At 38.1% G+C, this 20,036-nt stretch overlaps 1 protein-coding gene across 3 annotated transcripts in view; it reads left to right on the top strand.

Annotated features, from left to right (window-relative positions):
- Nucleotides 1-15,246, top strand: part of LOC136836928 (uncharacterized) — a 33,191-nt gene extending 17,945 nt beyond the window's left edge. For 2 of the 3 annotated variants that reach the window (XM_067101427.1, XM_067101428.1), the window contains exon 3: nt 12,241-15,039. In XM_067101427.1, the coding sequence (XP_066957528.1) occupies nt 12,241-13,406 (1,166 nt within the window). In that variant the 3' untranslated portion in view covers nt 13,407-15,039. Of the gene's footprint in view, nt 1-12,240 lie in introns of all 3 variants that reach the window. The other variant, XM_067101426.1, reaches the window with a different exon arrangement.
- The last annotated feature ends 4,790 nt before the right edge of the window (nt 15,247-20,036 follow it).

The following is a 20,036-nucleotide window of genomic DNA, read 5'->3' as shown; positions in this document are numbered from 1 at the left end:
GGGAAATGTAGAACAAACTTATTTTGTTATTTAGACTGGTACTTTATCAGCTTTTGAATTTTTGATTTACAGTGATGATGTTTGGAGGTGATGGGTGACCATTACAGTAGTGATCACTACCCAGTTATCATTGGTATCAATAGCTCACCAGAGCCCACCTTTCCAGAGACTACCAAATTGAATTTAGAAATAAAAACTGACATACATACACTGTATTAAAAAAAAGTACCATTGATGCTGTTACTGAGGGTTTCCCCAGTACAGTAATTGGTGATGCTGGTAAATAAATTATTTGCAGCAGGTTTACAGCTATGTACTCCCAAGAACTATTAATAGGAGACATAATTGCCAACACTAGAGTTGAGTAATGAAAAGTAAGAACAAAATTTAGGCTAAAGGGAATAAATTTTAGTTTCATCAATATAAGTAAAACTGTCATTTTGGTATGGAAAACAATTAGAAAAATAACCAGAAAATATGTACCTTGTAAACCTCTAGTGTGCAAAACAGTAATGTAAAAGTTGCTGATTCCCAGAAGGTTGCATTAAATACTTGCAAACAACCATTTTACTGATATGTCAGAGAAGTCAGAAAGTAAACCTCATGCAGACTATAGTCAAACTCAGCCTTTTAGTCCGCTAAGGCGTTGGCCTTTGTTTACCCTGGATTTTTCGCACCGTTGCCACGTCTCCCCAGGTAGGTACTTCCGCCACACCTATCTCTCTCTCTCTCTCTCTCTCTCTCTCTCTCGTGACTTTGTAGAGTGTAGGGATTTCATTTCTTTCGTAAAATTCCAGTACAGTTCTTCTCAGGACACACTTACCAAGTCATCAAAATTCATAACTGTTGTAGGCTGAGTTTTTGTCGGTGAATGGAAGATAGGTTTCTTGTGTTCAGCCACTGACCACCATTCTTGATTTGCTTTGGAGCAAATCCTTCTAACTGTCCTTTCGCTTACTTTGGTGGCTTTGGCTGTCCGAGCAAGGGCTTGAGTGGTTGGTAACAAAGGTGCGCCGTTGGCCTTTTCATCTAAAAAGTACCGATTGACATTGTAGATTATTTCCTTCGCTTGACTGTGCAGGCGGGGGCAGCGAGAAGTAGATGTTTACATGGTGGGTTAGTGACACGGAATGACCTTGTCTGGCTGAGGTGGCAATGGCGCACTGACCCAGCACAGCGGTGTTGTCAAATCTCAGGAAAACATTTTTAATAATTTTAATTTCCCCAGCAAAAACTTAGTCATTCTTAAACATATGGAGTTTTATTATAAAACAGAGTAATTACCTTATATTTAGTTAGTATAAAAATATCAAGAGACATTTCGTCATCACTGTTTAGAGAATTGTGGCATTTGTACGGAAATTCTCGGCTTAACGCGGCCACCGCCTTAGTGGCCAAAAAGGCTGAGTTTGACTATAGTGGCAAAGAAAAGAGGGGAAAAAAGCAATTGTTGTTCCTACAGGAATACAAACCATTACCTTTTTATGTCAGTGTATTCCTCAGCAGCAGCAGACTGCTACGTGTCTCATCCTCATTTTTAGTTGTAGCTGGAGAGTAAAACTCAAGGTTGGAGTAAGGTGAAGAAATACAAGCATGCATCTTCTCCCCCTCCTCATCCTCATTGAATCCCTCCTCTTTCTCCTTTTCTTCTTATGGCCTTCCTCCCTTTTTCCAGTAAGAAGAGGTCTCTTCAGACTTTGAGCGAGTAGCTATTCAGTTGTGATGTTTGCAATAGTTGGGGTTGATACTAGTCGCTCTGATTGTTCTCATGAGCCAGCATCTTCCTATTCCTTCTGAGACAGGATAACTGCCCTGAACTCTTCTCCAGATCTTACTTAGCTAAAGTATGTGGAGAGTAATTGGTGCTGCCCTTTATTTTTGGTGTGTGCACAGTCATAGGTGGATCATACAGAACAGGCCAATGCTGTATGATACGTTCTTGAGTGTTGTGGTGAGCGGCGTGTGCTTGATCATGCCAATACTCAGGATGTTCCTGACTTGTCTAGGGCTCTCAGTGACTCCACAATTAATGCTCGATAGTTTTCACCTAGCCTTTACTAGTTTGACATTGGTCGATCATTGGGAGTCCTGTGAAAGGGTTGGTCATGGATCAGAATATGTTTGTTCCATTAACAAGTCAACTTGAGTTCATGGGGTGACAGTTGGTACCACCCACCCACTGGTTCACGTCCATGATCCCAGGGTAGACTGGTGTGTTTGCCTCTCTTTCCAAAGAGGATACAATTTATGATCTAAGGATCTGTTATGACAATGAGAGTCCATCTCCTTTAGAGCCCTTTTCAGTACATCAGAAGGAGAAATCTTCACTTTAGTCCTTTCCTTTCACTGGATCAAATTCATTTAGTGTATTAACTACCTCACTCTTGTTTATGTGACAGATATCCTTAAGACCATCATTAATCTTTGAAGGGAGACCATAACCTCCCATTTTATGTCCAACAGAGGCAAACAATGTAGATGAGAGACTTAACAGGGAAATCATAAAAATTCTATTTGCCATTCTGGGTTGGGAATTTGGTACTGTCGAGGTCCGTCCCCAAAAGATCTCTTTCCTCAAACTATATTCATCAGTGGTGCAAATTATAATTCTTTCAAAAGTTACTGAACACCTAATAAGAGGTGTAACGTTATCTGTAAGAACAAAAATTGCGTATATCACCTTGAACAGTAGCAGTCATACCACTGATGAATCTCTTATGTAGGTGAATAAACATTAACTCCTTACTGTTCACATTTTTTTGCAAATGTGTAAAAAAAAAAAAAAATTTTTTTAATTTTAGATGTTCTATATATTTAGGGTAGTATGCAGTCCATAGTTTTTGTGGAATAATTATCAGTGCATTGAAAGTTGTAAACTTTGAAATATAACATATTTTTACACTCCTGAATTGATCCAGAAAGGCATAGAAAAATGGGAAAAATTAAACAGATTACTTTAGTTGATAATGTTTTTGAAATGTGATGTTTTCTTATTAATGCAACATTATGAAGTTTAATGAGAGAGAGAGAGAGAGAGAGAGAGAGAGAGAGAGAGAGAGAGAGAGAGAGAGAGAGAGAGAGAGAGAGCCACCTCTGCATTATGAATGGTACACAATATTGACACATCTTTTTTTTTTTTTGTCTTTTCATTGCTGTAAACTCTTAACTTTTTCTTGGAATCTAAAGAAAAATTTGCAGTTATTTTAATCTTGTAAATCCATTAAGTCTTCATAATTATCACTGCTAATTTCTTCATCATTTATCTCGATGATTGTGGAAGTTATGAGATGGCAAATATAAAAATGTTTTCAGCAGATGTTCTGGCGTATAACCTGAAGCTGTCATAAAAGTACAGTACTCAAGAATCATTGCCATTTAATGAAAAAAATGCACACTAAATGCTTGTTTTAGGAGGGGAAGGATAGCAAGTGGGAGACAGCTTTGTGTCATTTGAGGACTGGCTATACTTATTTGACACCAAGTTTCTTAACCCTTAAACGCCAAGCCTCTATTTACAAAAACGTCTCCGTATGCCGGCGGCGTTCGGTGAGTTAGCGCCAAAGCGGAAAAAAAGTTTTTTTTAAAAAAATCACAGCACGCTAAGTTTTTAAGATTAAGAGTTCATTTTTGGCTCATTTTTTTGTCATTGTCTGAAGTTTAGTTTGCAACCATCAGAAATGGGAAAAAATATCATTATCATATATAAATATTGAAATATATGACAGCGCAAAAAAAATTTTTCATATATAATTTTATACAAATCGCGCTGTGAGCAAAACGGTTAAAGCTAACGGGTTATTTTGTTTTTATTTGTATTGTACACTAAATTGCGATGATTTTGGTATATAACAAATTGTAAAACGATCAAAGCAACTCAGAGAAAATATTATCACAAAATGATGCATGAATTAAGTAACGCATGGACGTAAAAAAATGTTTTTTTCAAAAATTCACCATAAATCAAAATATTGTGCTAGAGACTTCCCGTTTGTTGAATAATGAAGCTAATTGATTGAATATTACTAGACTGTAAGTGTTTTAGCTTACAATTGCAGTTTTTGACCATTTCGGTCGAGTTAAAGTTGACCGAAAGTCGAATTTATTCTATTTATCGTGATTTATATGAAAATATTTCAAAACTGATAAAAGCTACAACCATGAGTTATTTTCTGTTGTATTGTACATGAAATTGCACACATTTTCATATATAAAACTTTTTGTAACGACTAATATAAAACTGTGCAAATATTACAACAACGTGACGAAAGAATTTCTGAGATGTTCGGCCGAGTTACTGCGCAGATGTAAGGAAAATGTTCTTTTCAAAAATTCACCATAAATCGAAATGTTGTGCTAGAGACTTCAAATTTACTGCAAAATGAAGGTAAACGATTGAATATTACTAGAATGTAAGAGTTTTAGCTTACAATTGCGTTTTTTTACCATTTCGGTCGAGTTAAAGTTGACCGAAGGTTGAAATTTTGGCAGTTATCGTGATTTATGTGAAAATATTTCAAAACTCATAAAGGCTACAACCATGAGCTATTTTCTGTTGTATTCTACATGAAATTGCGCACATTTTCATATATAAAAGTTTATGTAACGACTAATGTAAAACGATGCAAACATTACGACAAAGTGACGAAAGAATTTCTGAGATGTTCGGCCGAGTTACCGCGCAGACGTAAGGGAAAATTTTTTTTTCAGAAATTCACCATAAATCGAAATATTGTGCTAGAGACTTCCAGTTTGTTGCAAAATGAAGGTACATGATTGAATATTACTAGAATGTAAGAGTTTTAGCTTATAATTGCGTTTTTAACCATTTTGGTTGAGTTAAATTTGACCGAAGGTTGAAATTTTGGCAGTTATCGTGATTTATATGAAAATATTTCAAAACTGATAAAGCTACAACCATGAGTTATTTTCTGTTGTATTCTACATGAAATTGCACACATTTCCATATATAAAACTTTATGTAATGACTAATATAAAATGGCGCAAACATTACGACAACGTGATGAAAGAATTTCTGGCGCGGACATAAGGAATAAGTTTTTTTTAAAAATTCACCATAAATCGAAATATTATGCTAGAGACTTCCAATTGGTTGCAAAATGAAGGTAAATGATTGAATATTACTAGAATGTAAGAGTTTTAGCTTACAATTGCATTTTTTACCATTTCGATTCGAGTCAAAGTTGACCAAAGGTTGAAATTTTGGCAGTTATCGTGGTTTATATGAAAATATTTCAAAACTGATAAAAGCTACAACCATGGGTTGTATTTTGCTGTATTTTACATGAAATTGCGCACATTTTCATATATAAAACTTTATGTTACGGCTAATATAGAACAGTGCAAAAATTACGACAAAATGACAAAAGAATTTCTGAAATTTTCGGCCGAGTTACCGCGTGGGCATAAGAAAAAAGTTTTTTTCAAAAATTCACTATAAATTTGTTGCAAAATGAAGGTACGTGATTGAATATTACTAGAATGTAAGAGTTTTAGCTTACAATTGCGTTTTTCGACCATTTCAGTCGAGTCAAAGTTGACCGAAGGTTGAAATTTTTTGTAGTCGACGTACAGTACGTCCACTTGGCACCCAACAGACAATTTTAGTCGACGTATGATACGTCCAGTAGGCGTTTAAGGGTTAATGGCAGGGCAGGCCCAGTCATTTTATGAAGACTGCTTAACTGTTCAACACTCGTTGGGTGAATCTCCCCATCTTGGGAGCCTGAGAAGTTGTTTTCTCCTTTAAGTATCAGGATGGTGATGGCAGGTACTGTACTGTAATCTTCAAGAGAGTTTGACTGCTTCACAAAATATATTTTTAATAGCGGCTTGCAAATTATGTATACTGTATTATCCAAAGAGTTTTCATTATTATAGTTTTATTTTATAACAAACTTTATGTTTAATTCCCTTTCAAAGATTTTATGAAATGTTAATTTTTGATAGTGGGTGCATGTGTGTGTGTATGTGAAAGTGCATGAAAAATTTAAATGATATATGAACATAAATGATTTATGTTGATAACCTTTCTGGTTGTTATAACAGATAATTTATTTGAATCAGTCACTCAGATGGGTTATCAGAGCCTCCAGTGCTGAACTGCTTATGTCAAAAATATAGAGTGAGTCTTTTCTTTTTTGGTCAGTCCACCACCTTTCAGATCAGACCTACTATACTATAACCAATTTATGAGCGGACTCCGAGCCCATTTGCAACGTTGCCAGATCCTTCTGACCATTTTAATCCACACCTGGTTTGACCTCTTTAATCTATGGGCAGACTACGATAAAGAGAAAGGGTAGTTTAAATCGCTCGTTAAAGCAGATTTGAATGGTCAAAGTATATAATCCTTTAATTTCATGCAGCACTTTGCGAAATGATTCCTTGCAGCCACCAAACCCAATATTTTCCTTCACTTGTTGTAAAACTTTGTCTATCGTTGGAATTTCTTTCCTTGCATAAAAAGCCAATACAGTTCGCCGTATAACGCATCGATCGAAATCGTCCACTTTTGTTACGGTTTTTGATCTTTTCCTTTTCTTTTCCCTAAAAACCAGCTCTCCAAATTCTTCTTCCGTTTCTTTAGCTTCCTTACAAATCTGATGCAAAGTAGTTTTTGATATCTTCGTTGCATCTGCGGCACGTTTGACTGCTTGATTGATGCCAAACTGTGAAATTCCATTTTCTTTTTCCCATTTAAAAAACTAGTACACATTGTATGCCATTTCGTGTTCTTCAGGACGAAGGACACAGCGTGGGGAACTCTCCATGGTGTTTAAGGAAGCTTGCTGTGCGAGACAATGAATACGGAAGATTATCTCGACCCATTTTATACGATTTGACTAAGGGTCTCAGTGATCTGACCCAAGTGAAGAAGTGGCAGCAAGTTTGCCAGATTGCCAAGTTTCATTTTTCTTCCCTTCTCTTAGTGAAGCAAAGGCAGCCGGATTTTAAGGAGAATTGGCAGCGCTGGAATTGGTCTTGGAGTCCGCTCATAAAATGGTTTGACTTTAAGCTGTTGAGTCTGAATGTTTGTGCACCCTTGAGTGAGATGATAGCATGGTCATTTTAGGGAAAGTATCTCTCTGCTTAGTGATGTCATTCCATCAGAGAGTGGTTTTCTGCAATGGTTCCTCTCCTGCCCAAGTAAATATGGTATTTGGCTGTGTGAGGTAATGATTTGTTTGTATTATGAATGTTTTGAAAGCCAATATCATATTTTTGAAAATAACAATCCATTGCTTTTCACTGAGGTCCCCTTTCTTCCCCACATATTAGCTGCAGGTGCATTAAATCAAGAGCAAAGTTACATAAACTGAATATGGAACATGAGATGTGGAATTCTTACTAGTAACAAGATCATCTGTTTCTAATTATGGATTTAGTCTCATTTCAAACTGATGTGTTAAGCTTAGATAATGGTTTGTATTTTTAAATAAGAATTGTTAAAAATTTAATACCATATACAGTCCAACCTATTTAAACTGGCTCCCTTGGGACCAGGCCATAGTTGGACCACAGAAAATCCCAGATGACAGAAATCCCCTCAAAAAACCCTTACAATGACAAATTCTTGCCAGTTCATTCCACATACATATTGCTGTGTTATCAAAAGTAGAACAAAGCTTATGAATAATCACTGTCATTTGTTAGGTTTAGTTCCTTATGTGAAATCTGGGCTGTTCCATAAATATCTTCCCAGAAATGCTTACACCTTTGGTTTGCCGGAGCTTAAACCACTTTCAATGTGCATTATCGAGCTCTGATCTCCTGGCACCTTTCGATGTTTTTCGGCATTGGAAACTCTTCTGCCTTCTGTTCTCAACAAAAACCTAAAAATCTGCTGCTTTTGTTTCTTTTAACCTGCAATGAGAGAGAGAGAGAGAGAGAGAGAGAGAGAGAGAGAGAGAGAGAGAGAGAGAGAGAGAGAGAGAGAGAGAGAGACTCTTGACCTTGCAAAGGTTGTTACACCAAAAGGTATCCATTTGCAGAATTCAAATAACAGTTATATTAAGAATGATCATTTTAATAAAACTTGTTTTACATATACAGTACTCTATACTGTTGTATTCCATGCATTATTGTCATGTTGTATTGTAATTTATGAACATACCGTTCAGGCGCCATTTGCATTCTAATTATGTTTACATTTTTAAATTCATCAGCTGATTGCAAATTACCATCATCATCATAGCCATTAGTTGTTAAATTAAACGCATTTCGTAGATTGTTTTTTTTTCTGTAAATTCTGTAAATTATCACTGCTGAGTTTAAAAATGCAACTTACTATACTTTATTTATTAATGCAGGAAGTTAAATGATGTAAAGGTGTGATTTTGCCAGTACAGTATTTGATTTTGTGTTTGCCTCTTCCAAAACGTTTTGTGGCTTGCACATTACAGTGTTCAGTATTTGTTTCTTCAGCCACAGGTACAGCTGTTAATTTAGTGGCAAACTTTCTTAACACTTTCCTTTCCATTGAGTGAAGGATGAATAAAGAATTATTTTATTCTTATGTATGGAATTCACTGTTGAAAATTAGCAGATTTTTAACAAGTTGACAACTGACTGCAACCCTTATTAAACGTGTGTTATTTAGGGTAAATGCCATTGGCAAACAGCTGTTTCTCGATGCAGTTGTTTATGTCAGTACTTGCTGTTGTTTATGCCAGTGTCTTGCAAGCAGTAGTAAGTGGTTGTTAATTATAAGAAATAGCGATGAATTCTGAGACAAGTCATAATGTTGGTAAGCCTGATTTAATGTACAGGCAGTCCCCGGTTAATGGTGGGGGTTCCGTTCCTGGCCGAGCGCCGATAACTGGAAATCATTGATAACTGGATCGTCACAGTAATTATGGTAATAAACAGCTTTTATAATGCTGTAAGTGCCGATTGGCACCAATAAACTGCTTACCGACGCTGAAAATTGCTTACCAACGCTGATAAACCACGTACTGAGCTGATAAACCACCTACTGGAGCTGAAAATATGGTTAATGATGTCGTTAGCCAAGCGCTGTAAAACCGAAACGTCGTTAACCAATGCTGCCGATAAGCATTTAACCTAATGAACTTTGGCTTCTAGCCTATTTATTAGTTAAAAGTTAACTTGGATGTAATATGCATTATCAGTGAGGCTTACCGAAACTGAGACAGGCGTAGAAAGCCTAGCATATTGTAATCTACTGAAAATACATCGCTCTGAAAATACATCGCGCACTATACACAATGGAATCTAGTTTTTGGACAAAATTTTAATGATTGCTTGATACACAAGATCGGAAGATACACAGATGTATACACAAATTACAGTTCGTTTGGATGCTGTATATTTTTTAGGGAAATACACTGAGCTTGTGTATTTAGGGAGCAAGCTTCAGTTCTAAAATCTTAAAAAATCCAAAAACTGAAACGTGTGGCATTGCCCTTGTAGCTGCTCAAGAACTAGTGGTAGCTGATTCAAAATCATCACAGACCACAGCTGAATTTTCGAGGTCGGACTCTATTGCATTTTTGTTGACTTGAATGATAAAAAATTTATTTATTATACTATATAAAATGTTGGGAAATATCTTTCCCGTACATATTATTACATATAGTGATCAGTTCTTGGTGAAGGTTGACTAACTAAACACCAGCATTCTCTCTCTCTCTCTCTCTCTTTTGCACATTAATTTGCATGTATTGCTTTGAATTACAGTATGTAATTAATATAGCAAGGAAATATATATTTGAGATTAAAAGCTGTAGCTTAATATAGCAAGGAAATATATATTTGAGATTAAAAGTTGTAGCTCTTGTAAAAGAAACTTCAAGTGCAGTATTGAATAGGCAGTATGTGCAATAGCTTTCCCTATGAATTCCATGTTATTGTTCCTTTGTCAAAATACATTTATGAAATTGTTGGATTTGGGAAGGTTTCTGATAGCTATTTTGATTAACATTGTGTAATGAGTGTAGTGTATTTTTTGTAACTGTAGTCACTATGTTTTTAAAGTCAGTGTTTTGTATTTTGTGATTATATTAGTTTGTTTCACACAGTTCCATTAGTCATATACATGCTTCATTTCCATGATGCGGAAATCCCAGTTTCACACAATTCCATTAGTCATATACATGCTTTATTTCCATGATGCAGAAATCCCAGTATCACCTTACTCATATTAGTAAGGATCCAGAACAATCCACTCTGCATGCCCTGTTCTGCTTACTAACATCATCTGCCCTCCTTTCTTAATTTTTTTTTTAAGACACCAATTTCCAGGATTTGCATAACCAGCAGCAGTGCTTCGGTTCATATTATCATTTCATTGTCATCTTTTTCATATTTCACCTTTTAATATTTTTATTTTGCAATGTGTCAGTATTGGGTTGTTGTCTTGGATTCCTCCCTCTTGCTGTTTACCTAAGTAGAGTTTGTTATTTTCTTCAGCTTTCAGGAATGGGTTCTGGGTGGTGTTAGGTCTCATATGTCAGATAGAACTCAGGTGCTAGATATACCTGCCAATGTCTAGTGGATTTTTCTCTTGGGATGTACCTTGATCCTACTTAACTACTAGGTGCTATGCTTGCTGATGACTTGATGAAAAAGAAGAAACAAACATGTGTGGTATCAAGTATCTTGTGGACCTTTGGGAGCTTTGAGTCACCAGCCTCTTGAACCCCTTCGTCTTCCCAGAGTCTATTGGTCTGGGAGTTGAAGGACAAACTCATCTCCTTAGTTATACAGGCAGCCATCTTGAGTATAGGAATGTTGGCAGTTCTTTAGCCTTATGCCCTAAGACTCTATCAGCCAGGTGCCTAAACAGCTCATCAGAGATGTTCCTTTCAGCTTCTGTAAAGCAGATAATTCCAAAGCAGACCTCACTTTCCCTTCTTCATTTTTAAATAACATAAAATTAATACTACCACTAGAATGACTCTTTGCTGCCTCTTGTCTAAGGAATTATATAATGTCCTAACTAGAATTTTTCTTTTCAGAAGACCATATGTCTTCTGATGTTAAGTTATTATATTATGGTTTTCTGACTAACTAAACTTGACTTGAAGCTGGATTCATGAAATTCATGTCTTTATTAAATAATTTGGTCTCTTTTTGATCAACATGGCATGGACTTGATTAAGAAATTTGTGAAATCTGTACCCAGACATCCATTCAGACCTCTTGAGCTGGGAAGCTCCTTGCGAGAAGTGTCTCAAGTTTACTTGATGCAGAAGACTGTTTCTTCTGGTTCTGATTTCTTCGAGATGGGGGTCAACTAAATTGGTGACCTTGACACTTTTCATGAATGATCATCTGTGGCCTTCTCCCCAACCTAAATAGCATACAAACCCATAATGCAAATTTTTCCTTGCAAACCCATTAATCGTTTAGTGAGTGTCCTCATCACTACCCTCAAGCTTGTCTTGTTCTGCTTGACCAATATAATCTTAATGAGACTGGGGTTTCCACATTATGGAAATATGCATGGTTAATGGTTTTATATGAAAACATTTATTTTGAATTAAAAAGACAGTGTTTTACATTTTTTTTCATTATGTTATGCTCTACAGTAATAGGTTCTAACAATTAATCTAGTTTAGTGGGTGAATATACAAGTACCATCCTACTTATGACCAAGCTTGGTTCCAACCAGCCGGTCATAAGTCAAATTGGATTAAGTCGAACCTTACAAAGTGGCCGACATACTGGGTAGGACATAATATCAAACCTTTGCTATATAAAGTACCTACATAGTACAATCATTACAGTATTTCAATCTTTTTACCATAATGTACTTCTATTGGTATATTGTAATCATTTATGTAATGTATATTATGTACAGGTAGGCATCGATTTGCAATGGGTTAGGTTCTTGCATGCATGTCGGAAGTTGATTTAACTTAAATCGGTTTGAGGTTCAGTCTACAGTAAAGTTAATACTGTATGATGCGGCTGATAGGCAAGGTAACTCAAACTGATGCTGCCTGAGTGTTGAGAGAGCTCTCCTAGATGGCGCATTGCATAAGTCAGTGGTCAGCTGTCTTACGGCGTGCACTCTTATGCTTCAGCCCACCCAGACCCACTGCCAGAAGTATGGTTGTAAGTATGAGTGGTCGTATGTTGAGCAGGTTGTAAAACGGGTGGTACTTGTATATTGTAAAAGGCATTATATTGACTAACTTTAATGATGAGTAAAGGCAAAGAAAGACCTTTCCTACTGATTTTTCTTTTTCACAGAAGAAACCAATACTAGCACAACAACAGCCAACCATGAGCTCAGCAAGATACAGACGTTTGTTTTCTTTGACTTGGAAACAACAGGTGCTATTGGAATGGACTGCAGAATACTGGAACTTACTATGGTTGCAGTCTCACGGGAGGACCTCCTTAAAATGAAGGTAAACCAGGGTATTATGGTTAACAATACGCCATCATCAAAAAGGAGTAGTGAAAGTGTATCCCCATTACCTAAGCTACCTCGCGTCATCCACAAATACACACGACTGTATTATCCAAGAAAGTTAATACTCCCTGTCATTGAAGACTTAACTGGACTTAACAATGAGCTGCTCCATCGCTTACCAGGTTTTAGTTGTGCAAGCGCAGAAGCACTGAACCTTTTCTTGGATCTTCCCAAACCAGTAGCACTTGTTGCTCATAATGGGAATCGCTATGATTATCCTTTGTTAATGGCAGAAATGAATAATGTTCTTGATAATATATATACCTTGAAGAGTGTCTGTACTCTTCTCTGTGTTGATTCCTTGTTAGCATTTAGAGCCATTGATTCTGACTTAAAAATAGAAGAGGAAGTTAAAGAAATTTCAGAAATAACATCGCTAGCTGCATCCTTTTCATTAGATGACATGAGTAATGATGATGAGGATGAGGAGTTGGATTTTGAACCTGAAAGAAAAAAGGTTCGATGTAAAGGCGATGGGGATGATTCCCGAAGAGCAATTACCCCACCTTCTCCTCTGGATGAAGGCCAACTGGAAATTTCAGCAGAATTGCCTGTAACCCCTCTGAAAGATCAGTGCATTATAGTTAATGCCCCTAAAACTCCTATGAAAGCTAAGATTATGCCTAAATCTCCTGTCACTCCAGAACCCAATGCACATGTAAGTAAGGTGAATGGTACTAGTAGCGTCCGTCGTAGCTTAACGTATGGAGTTAGGAAACGAAAGTGGGATGGAACACAACCTTACAAACAAGTTAATATTTACAAACGTTTGTTTGGAAGTCAGTATGATGCTCATAAATCAGAAGCAGATTGTATTGCACTCCTTGAGATATGTGGGTTTTACAGTGACAGGTTTGTTAATTGGGCAGATAATAATAATTCTGAATTCACAAAGGTAAAACCCATGTGGGAAAAAAGAAAAACCTTCAAAATTATGTGATATTTTTGGAGCTGATGGGGTCCATAAATATTGCCTTTATTCTGTTTAATAATCTCTTAAATATTTTGCCATGTTGACAAATGATTGATTGACATCCAGCAAGTTTGGCTGGTGCTTAATTTTATGTCTGAAGAAGTTTTATTTAATTTAAGGATAGATGGCAACTGCCATAGTTTTTGCCAGGGGAACTAATGGAAGGGAAAGATTTAGAATTAAGTGGCAAATTTATAGTTGTCAAGAGGCCATACTATTTATTACCGTATTTAAATGCATATTGAGTTTTTAAAAGAAAATTTAGTGGTTTTTAATCCTGATTTGCCTGTATTTTGAGATAGTAATGCAAAATACAGCTTTTATGTTTTTTAAACAAAAATTCTAGTTTTTTATTATAATATTATAGCTAATTAATTTGTCAACAATGTTTGGTAAATGTGCAGTAGCATCGTGCAACTTCTGTCTTGATGTTCATAGTCGATCTGCACTGTAACATTTCAGATAAGTGCTCATTTACAAAACATCAGTTTAGAAAATAAAAATAATTAAAAGTTAAACCTTTATAGCTCTAGTTTCTTTGTTTTATGTTAATTGACATGAAATCATGCTTGTATTGTTCAAAAATTATGATGTTATGCTATTTATGAATCAAATTGATTTATGTATTTTTATTGTAGTGAATTTAGAATTTTTATCTATTTCTGTGTGAATCCTGTTATATGCACATTAATGTAACTGTTCTACATACATTAGGTATTTGTGAAGTCACTGTATTTAGTATGATAAGATGTGCAGTATTGAAATTCAGTGTGGTTTTGTTCATCAAGAATATAGATGGCCAGTAGCAGATGGACTTCAGTTGGTTATATCCTATATTTTAAAGTTGAAAAAGGGATTGTAGTTAATTTGTAATTACATAACTTATTGATCACTCCTAATAGAGTAGTTGAACTTTTTATGGCTCAAAATCAAGGTCACAAATACAGTGTGTCAGTTTTAATTGATCACTCCTAATAGAGTAGTTGAACTTTTTATGGCTCAAAATCAAGGTCACAAATACAGTGTGTCCCAAAACTGAATTCCACTGGGACTTAAAACTAGAAGGGGAAATAGATTGTCAGCCTTCACAGGTAAGGAATGTACTGCATGAAGAGTATATCTCCTTATTATATGTTATTTAATTTTCAAAAGTTATTAATTTTATTATATACTGCAGAGCTGCTAGATTGTATTAAAGTACAGTGATTGGCAACTTTGATTTTACTGAAGAAATACTGTAAACATTTGTAGCTATGAACTTTTTGTTCTTGTAATGTTATTCATTATTCCTTTAGGATGAATTGAAGAGATTCAGGTTTCAAGGTAGTGTATATCAGGAGAATTGGTTACATTTGCTCATATCTAAATTTTTTTTTTTTTGCTCAATTTGTTAGGATGAGAATATGAGTATTTTTAATACAGTACAAAATTTATTATGCTGTTACCAAACTTCTTAGTCGTATAACTTATACAGTGTCATTTTTAAATTCTTGTTGGTAATCATAATTATTATACAGTTAACCTCCTACCTCTGCAAGGTCATTTTTGCAAGAAAGGGAATGTATGACATGGAAGGGAATAAATTTATTTGAAGAACAAACCATTGACTGACTGCTCATTCATAAGGAAGGCCAAGCCAGTCAGTTTGACAAGTTGAGCTCTCTCGCCAGTGGGGATTTTTTTGTGAAATCTTAAAGTAATAATCTGGCAACTGTAATTCATTGTACCTTAGTTGAAGGCCTATGTTTTACACATCATTTGCTTTTTCCAAAGCATAGTATGAACTCTCCTGTGAGATTGAACAAAATTATAAAAATAATAGTTTTATATAAGTAACTTACCCAGTAATTACATAGCTATTAGAGTCTTTCAACCGGCAGCTCAAAATTTTGAAATTGCGGGTCTGCTAGTTTGTTATGGTTATGGCGGCATGCCCCACCCACTTTTGGGTTTAAGAGAAGGTACAACATAGCAAAGAGCTTCAATTTGTTTCTGCCGGCTATGGTTGAAGGACTGTGGTTAGCAGCAGCTCGAATTTTGGAATTTATATTTTGCTGGTTGTTTGACTTATCTTCAATTGGTGAGGTATTTAATTTCGTAGCCTCTCGGCATAATTAACATAGTGTTAGGCGAATTTTGATCATTGATTGATGACTCTTTGCCCATTTTTTGGACTTGTATTAGACTTTCCTAGGATGTCTGACACTAGTAGTGGTAGCATTAGGTGTTGCAGCCTTTGCAGCAAAGGCTGCAATACTAGACTAACTAAAGAATCTTACGACTTATCTTACGACTTGCACACTATTTGTATTCCACTTAGGGGACAAACATGTTCAGTAAATTTACATTGTGGGGAGTGTAATGACTGGGATATTAAGAAGTGGAAGACTTTAGATGCACATATCAAGAGCTCTTTTGGGATTAAAAGAAGTGTCAGGAACCTGGTCCCAGGAACAGCAAAACTGGCACATTAATGTGAAGGAACTACTGGCCACGTCTCAGGCCAAGCAGTAGCTGTTCACGCCGACAACTCGACGGCTCTAGCCTTCATCCGGAAACAGGGAGGTACCCATTCCTTCGCCCTGTTCAAAGCTGCGAGGGACCTTCTTCTGTGGGCGGACAGCAACAGGGTGGCCCTGTTCCCTCGGTTTGTGCAGGGAAAACTGAACGTCCGGGCGGACCAACTCAGCCGTCGGAACCAGACTCTCCCTACGGAGTGGACCCTGCACCCGCAAGTGTGCCTAGATCTGTGGAATCTGTGGGGCACTCCCATAATAGATCTCTTCGCTACCTCCAAGAACCATCATCTCCCAGTGTTCTGCTCACCAGTTCCAGACCCACTGACTCACTTGGTGGACGCCATGCTCCTAGACTGGACGAACCTGTTTGCCTATGCCTTCCCTCCTTTCGGGCTCATCAGGCAAGTGATAAACAAAGTGAAATTCCATCAGCAGGTCGAGCTGATCCTCGTTACCCCGTTCTGGCCAAGGAAGGAGTGGTTCTGCAGAGGCTGTTGCGGGGTGCAGAAGGGATTCCTTGAGCAAATTATACCAATCCAAGTGGACAGTCTTCAGGAACTGGTGTAGAAAAAATAGTATCTCCTCTTCTTCGACGTCTATAACTCAACTTGCCGATTTTTTCATTTACTTGAGGGATTCAAGAAAATTGATGCCATCAACCATCAAGGGCTACAGAGCTATGCTGTCCTCCGTCTTCTACCATAGGGGGTTAGACCTATCAAATACCCGAGACTTGTCAGACCTCCTCAAGTCCTTAGACACAGCTAAGGCCCCAAAACCTGCCCTTGCCTGGAATTTAGATGTAGTTTTGAGGTGGTTAATGTCTCCAAGGTACGAACCTTTAGAAGGTCTTCCTCTTAGAGACCTCACTAAGAAATCCCTTTTTTGGTTACTTTAGCAACGGCAAAGAGGGTTAGTGAAATACAAGCCATTGACAAGGAAGTGGGTTTTTCACAAGGTAATGCTGTTTGCTCGTTCACCTTGAATTTTCTGGCCAAGAACGAGTCTCCTTCCAACCCGTGGCCTCGGTCCTTTACCATTCAGAACCTCTCCGAAGTGGCTGGCCCTCAAGAATTGGAGGCTTCTTTGTGCCCCGTCAGAGCTATCAAAACTTACTGGGCCAGAACGGCCAGCATCAGAGGACGTTCCTCTAACCTGTGGTGTTCAGTGAAAGATCCAACCAGACCTTTATCCAAGAATGCCCTGGCTTTCTTCGTCAAGGAACTCATCTTAGAGGCACATCAACGAAGAGGACGCATGCCTAGTCAAGTCTCACATTCACGAAGTGCGCTCAATAGCAACTTCAGTGGCCTTTCGTCATAATAAGTCACTTTCGCAGATCACACAGAGCACCTTCTGGAGGTAGAAGTCAGTGTTTGCGTCTCACTACCTTAGGGAGGTTGAAGTTGCGTATCAGGACCTGTTTGCGTTAGGTCCCGTATCGGTAGCAGGCTTGGTTTTAGGGGGAACACACTAGGGGGGTAGGTTCCTTATCTTTCCTTCCCCCTGTGGTTTTATGGTTGCTGAGTTAATGGGAAGCCGGGGGTGCTCAGTTCACCTGGAGTACCCTCCATTCTAGTTGAGCTGCCGAGGGTATAGGGAAGGGGGATGTATTTAACTATTTTTAGGTTAGGCGGTGAGACCCGTTTTTCAGTCTGGTTGCTTTCCAATTGCTCAGGGCAAGAGCAAAAGGAAGTCACCCCTTGTCTCAGTCAGCGGTGTACTTCCCTGACTGCTTGGGTTGTTATGGAGCAGAGTGGCTAGCAGTGCTTACGCCCAAGGCCTCTGCAGGTAATGGAGCTTCAACCAGCAGCAGTACCTCCCTGCAAAAGCCCATCTACCAGGTAAGGTGACTCCTGCCCTTTTGTTGGTATGGATCCTTAAGATACCCATGGTTAGAATTTGTTCCTTTTTTTTTTTTTTTTTTTTTTTGTGTGTGTGTGTGTGTAACCTTTCAATAACTGGTACCTCATCCCCTGCCCTTCCACCTTAAATGTGGAATCAGCTTTTACAGTGTTTTGGTAAGTCATTATAATGAAAATGACATTTTTATGATAAAATGATGTTTCATTATACTTACCAAAACACTGTAACGTAAAGGCCTCCTCCTCCCCGCAGGGGGAGACGTTATCTCAGGTTTTCACTAATTGTGTATACCGAGAATGAAACTGACCTGGGTTTATGGGTATGTCTCCTGCCACGCTACCCCCACTGGCATCCGGTGGGGTTGGGTCTCCCGCCAATTGTATCAGCGTTCCAAACAAAGTTTGAAAATTTATATCTCGGACGTGTCGATTTTAAAGAGATAAAAGCTTTTACAGTGTTTTGGTAAGTATAATGAAACATCATTTTATCATAAAAATGTCATTTTCTGGGCCTACAGTGCTTTGCTTCAGAAATACAGGGGAGGACAGTAGCAGTGCATTCAGACAACACGACGGCACTGGTGTACATCAAGAAACAAGGAGGAACCCACTCTTTCTCCCTGTATGAAGTGACAAGGGACCATCACCAACTTCCTCTCTTCTGCTCACCAGTTCCAGATCCCTTGGCATGGGTGACTGATGCAATGTTGCAGGATTGGTCCAACAAAAATCTGTATGCCTTTCCCCCATTCGGGTTAGTGAGGCAAGTCATCAACAAATTCTGGTCTCATCAAAACCTATCCATGATCTTGATAGCCCCGTTCTGGCCAACAAAAGAGTGGTTCCCGGATCTTCTGGAACTTCTTGCAGACTTCCCGAGACTGCTGCCACAGAAGCAACAACTTCTCAGGCAACCTCACTTCTGACGGTTCCACCAAAACCTGTCTTCTCTGGCCTTAACAGGGTTCAAACTGTTAGGCGACTGGTCCGAAAGAAGGGCTTTTCAAGAGCGGCTTCAGATGCAGTTCCGTAGTGTAGAAGACGGTCTTCAGTTAATGTCTACCAGGCAAAATGGTCCATCTTCAGGTCCTGGTGCTGACAAAATAACGTTTCCTCTTCTGAAACCTCTGTAGCAGAGATAGCGGACTTTCATCTGCTCCTGCGCTCCGCAAAAGGACTTTCCACCTCTACCATTAAAGGATACAGAGCTATGCTTAGCTCAGTTTTCCGCCATAAAGGAATGGATGTATCATCGAACCAGGATTTGTCGGACCTTATTAAGTCCTTTGGCACCACAAAGCCTAAAGGAAAACCTTTGCTGCCCGGGAACTTGGACGTGGTCCGTGATTGGCTTTCCAGTTCACGTTTTGAGCCCATGCAATCTATCTCTTTAAGGGATCTAACCACGAAAACTCTTTTACTGATTGCCTTGGCCACTGCTAAGAGGTCCAGTGAAATCCATGCTTTAGACAGAAACACAGGATTTTCTCAGGGGAATGCAGTTTGCTCCCTTTCCCTAGACTTTCTGGCTAAGAACGAATCACCATCGAATCCATGGTCTCATTCTTTTATGATCAAGAACTTATCCGAGATAATGGATCTGTCTGAAGAAGAAAGAACTCTCTGTCCAGTAAGGACCCTTAAGTTTTATCTTCACAGAACAAAGGATATTCGTGGTACTTCAAGAAACCTTTGGTGTTCTATGAAGTATCCCTCTAGGCTCCTGTCTAAGAATGTCCTGGCATTTTCCTGAGGGATCTGATTTCCAAAGCACATTCCATGGTGAACAAAGACTCACTCTCATCTTTAAAGGTAAAATCCCACGAGATAAGAGCAGTTGCTACGTCTTTGGTGTTGAAGCGCAATCTATCCCTTACGTCAATTGTACAAGTGACGTCTTGGAAGTGCAAGTCGGTGTTTGCATCGCATTATTTAAGGGATATTGAGACGACTTACGATCACTGCAGTACCTTGGGTCCATTTTACATGGCTGGAGTGGTGTTGGGGAAGGAAACGTAGAAAGCGATGTCCTTTCTTTAAGCTCTTCACCTGTGTACTTGGAGTACCTTCCAGTCTTTTGGTTATGGTTGGGTATTGGTGTTTTTAAGTGGTTATGGTGACTATTTACTCTGGTTATTTTGTGTGGTACTGCACCTTGGGCAGGGCCATCTTGTTGTACTTTGCTAGCCCTCGGAATTTAGTCCATCGCTACA

The sequence above is a fragment of the Macrobrachium rosenbergii genome, chromosome 57, assembly GCF_040412425.1.
Source record: "Macrobrachium rosenbergii isolate ZJJX-2024 chromosome 57, ASM4041242v1, whole genome shotgun sequence".
NCBI lineage: Eukaryota > Metazoa > Arthropoda > Malacostraca > Decapoda > Palaemonidae > Macrobrachium > Macrobrachium rosenbergii.
Note: the sequence above shows the minus strand (reverse complement) of the source record. Positions and strands in the feature narration are given on the sequence as shown.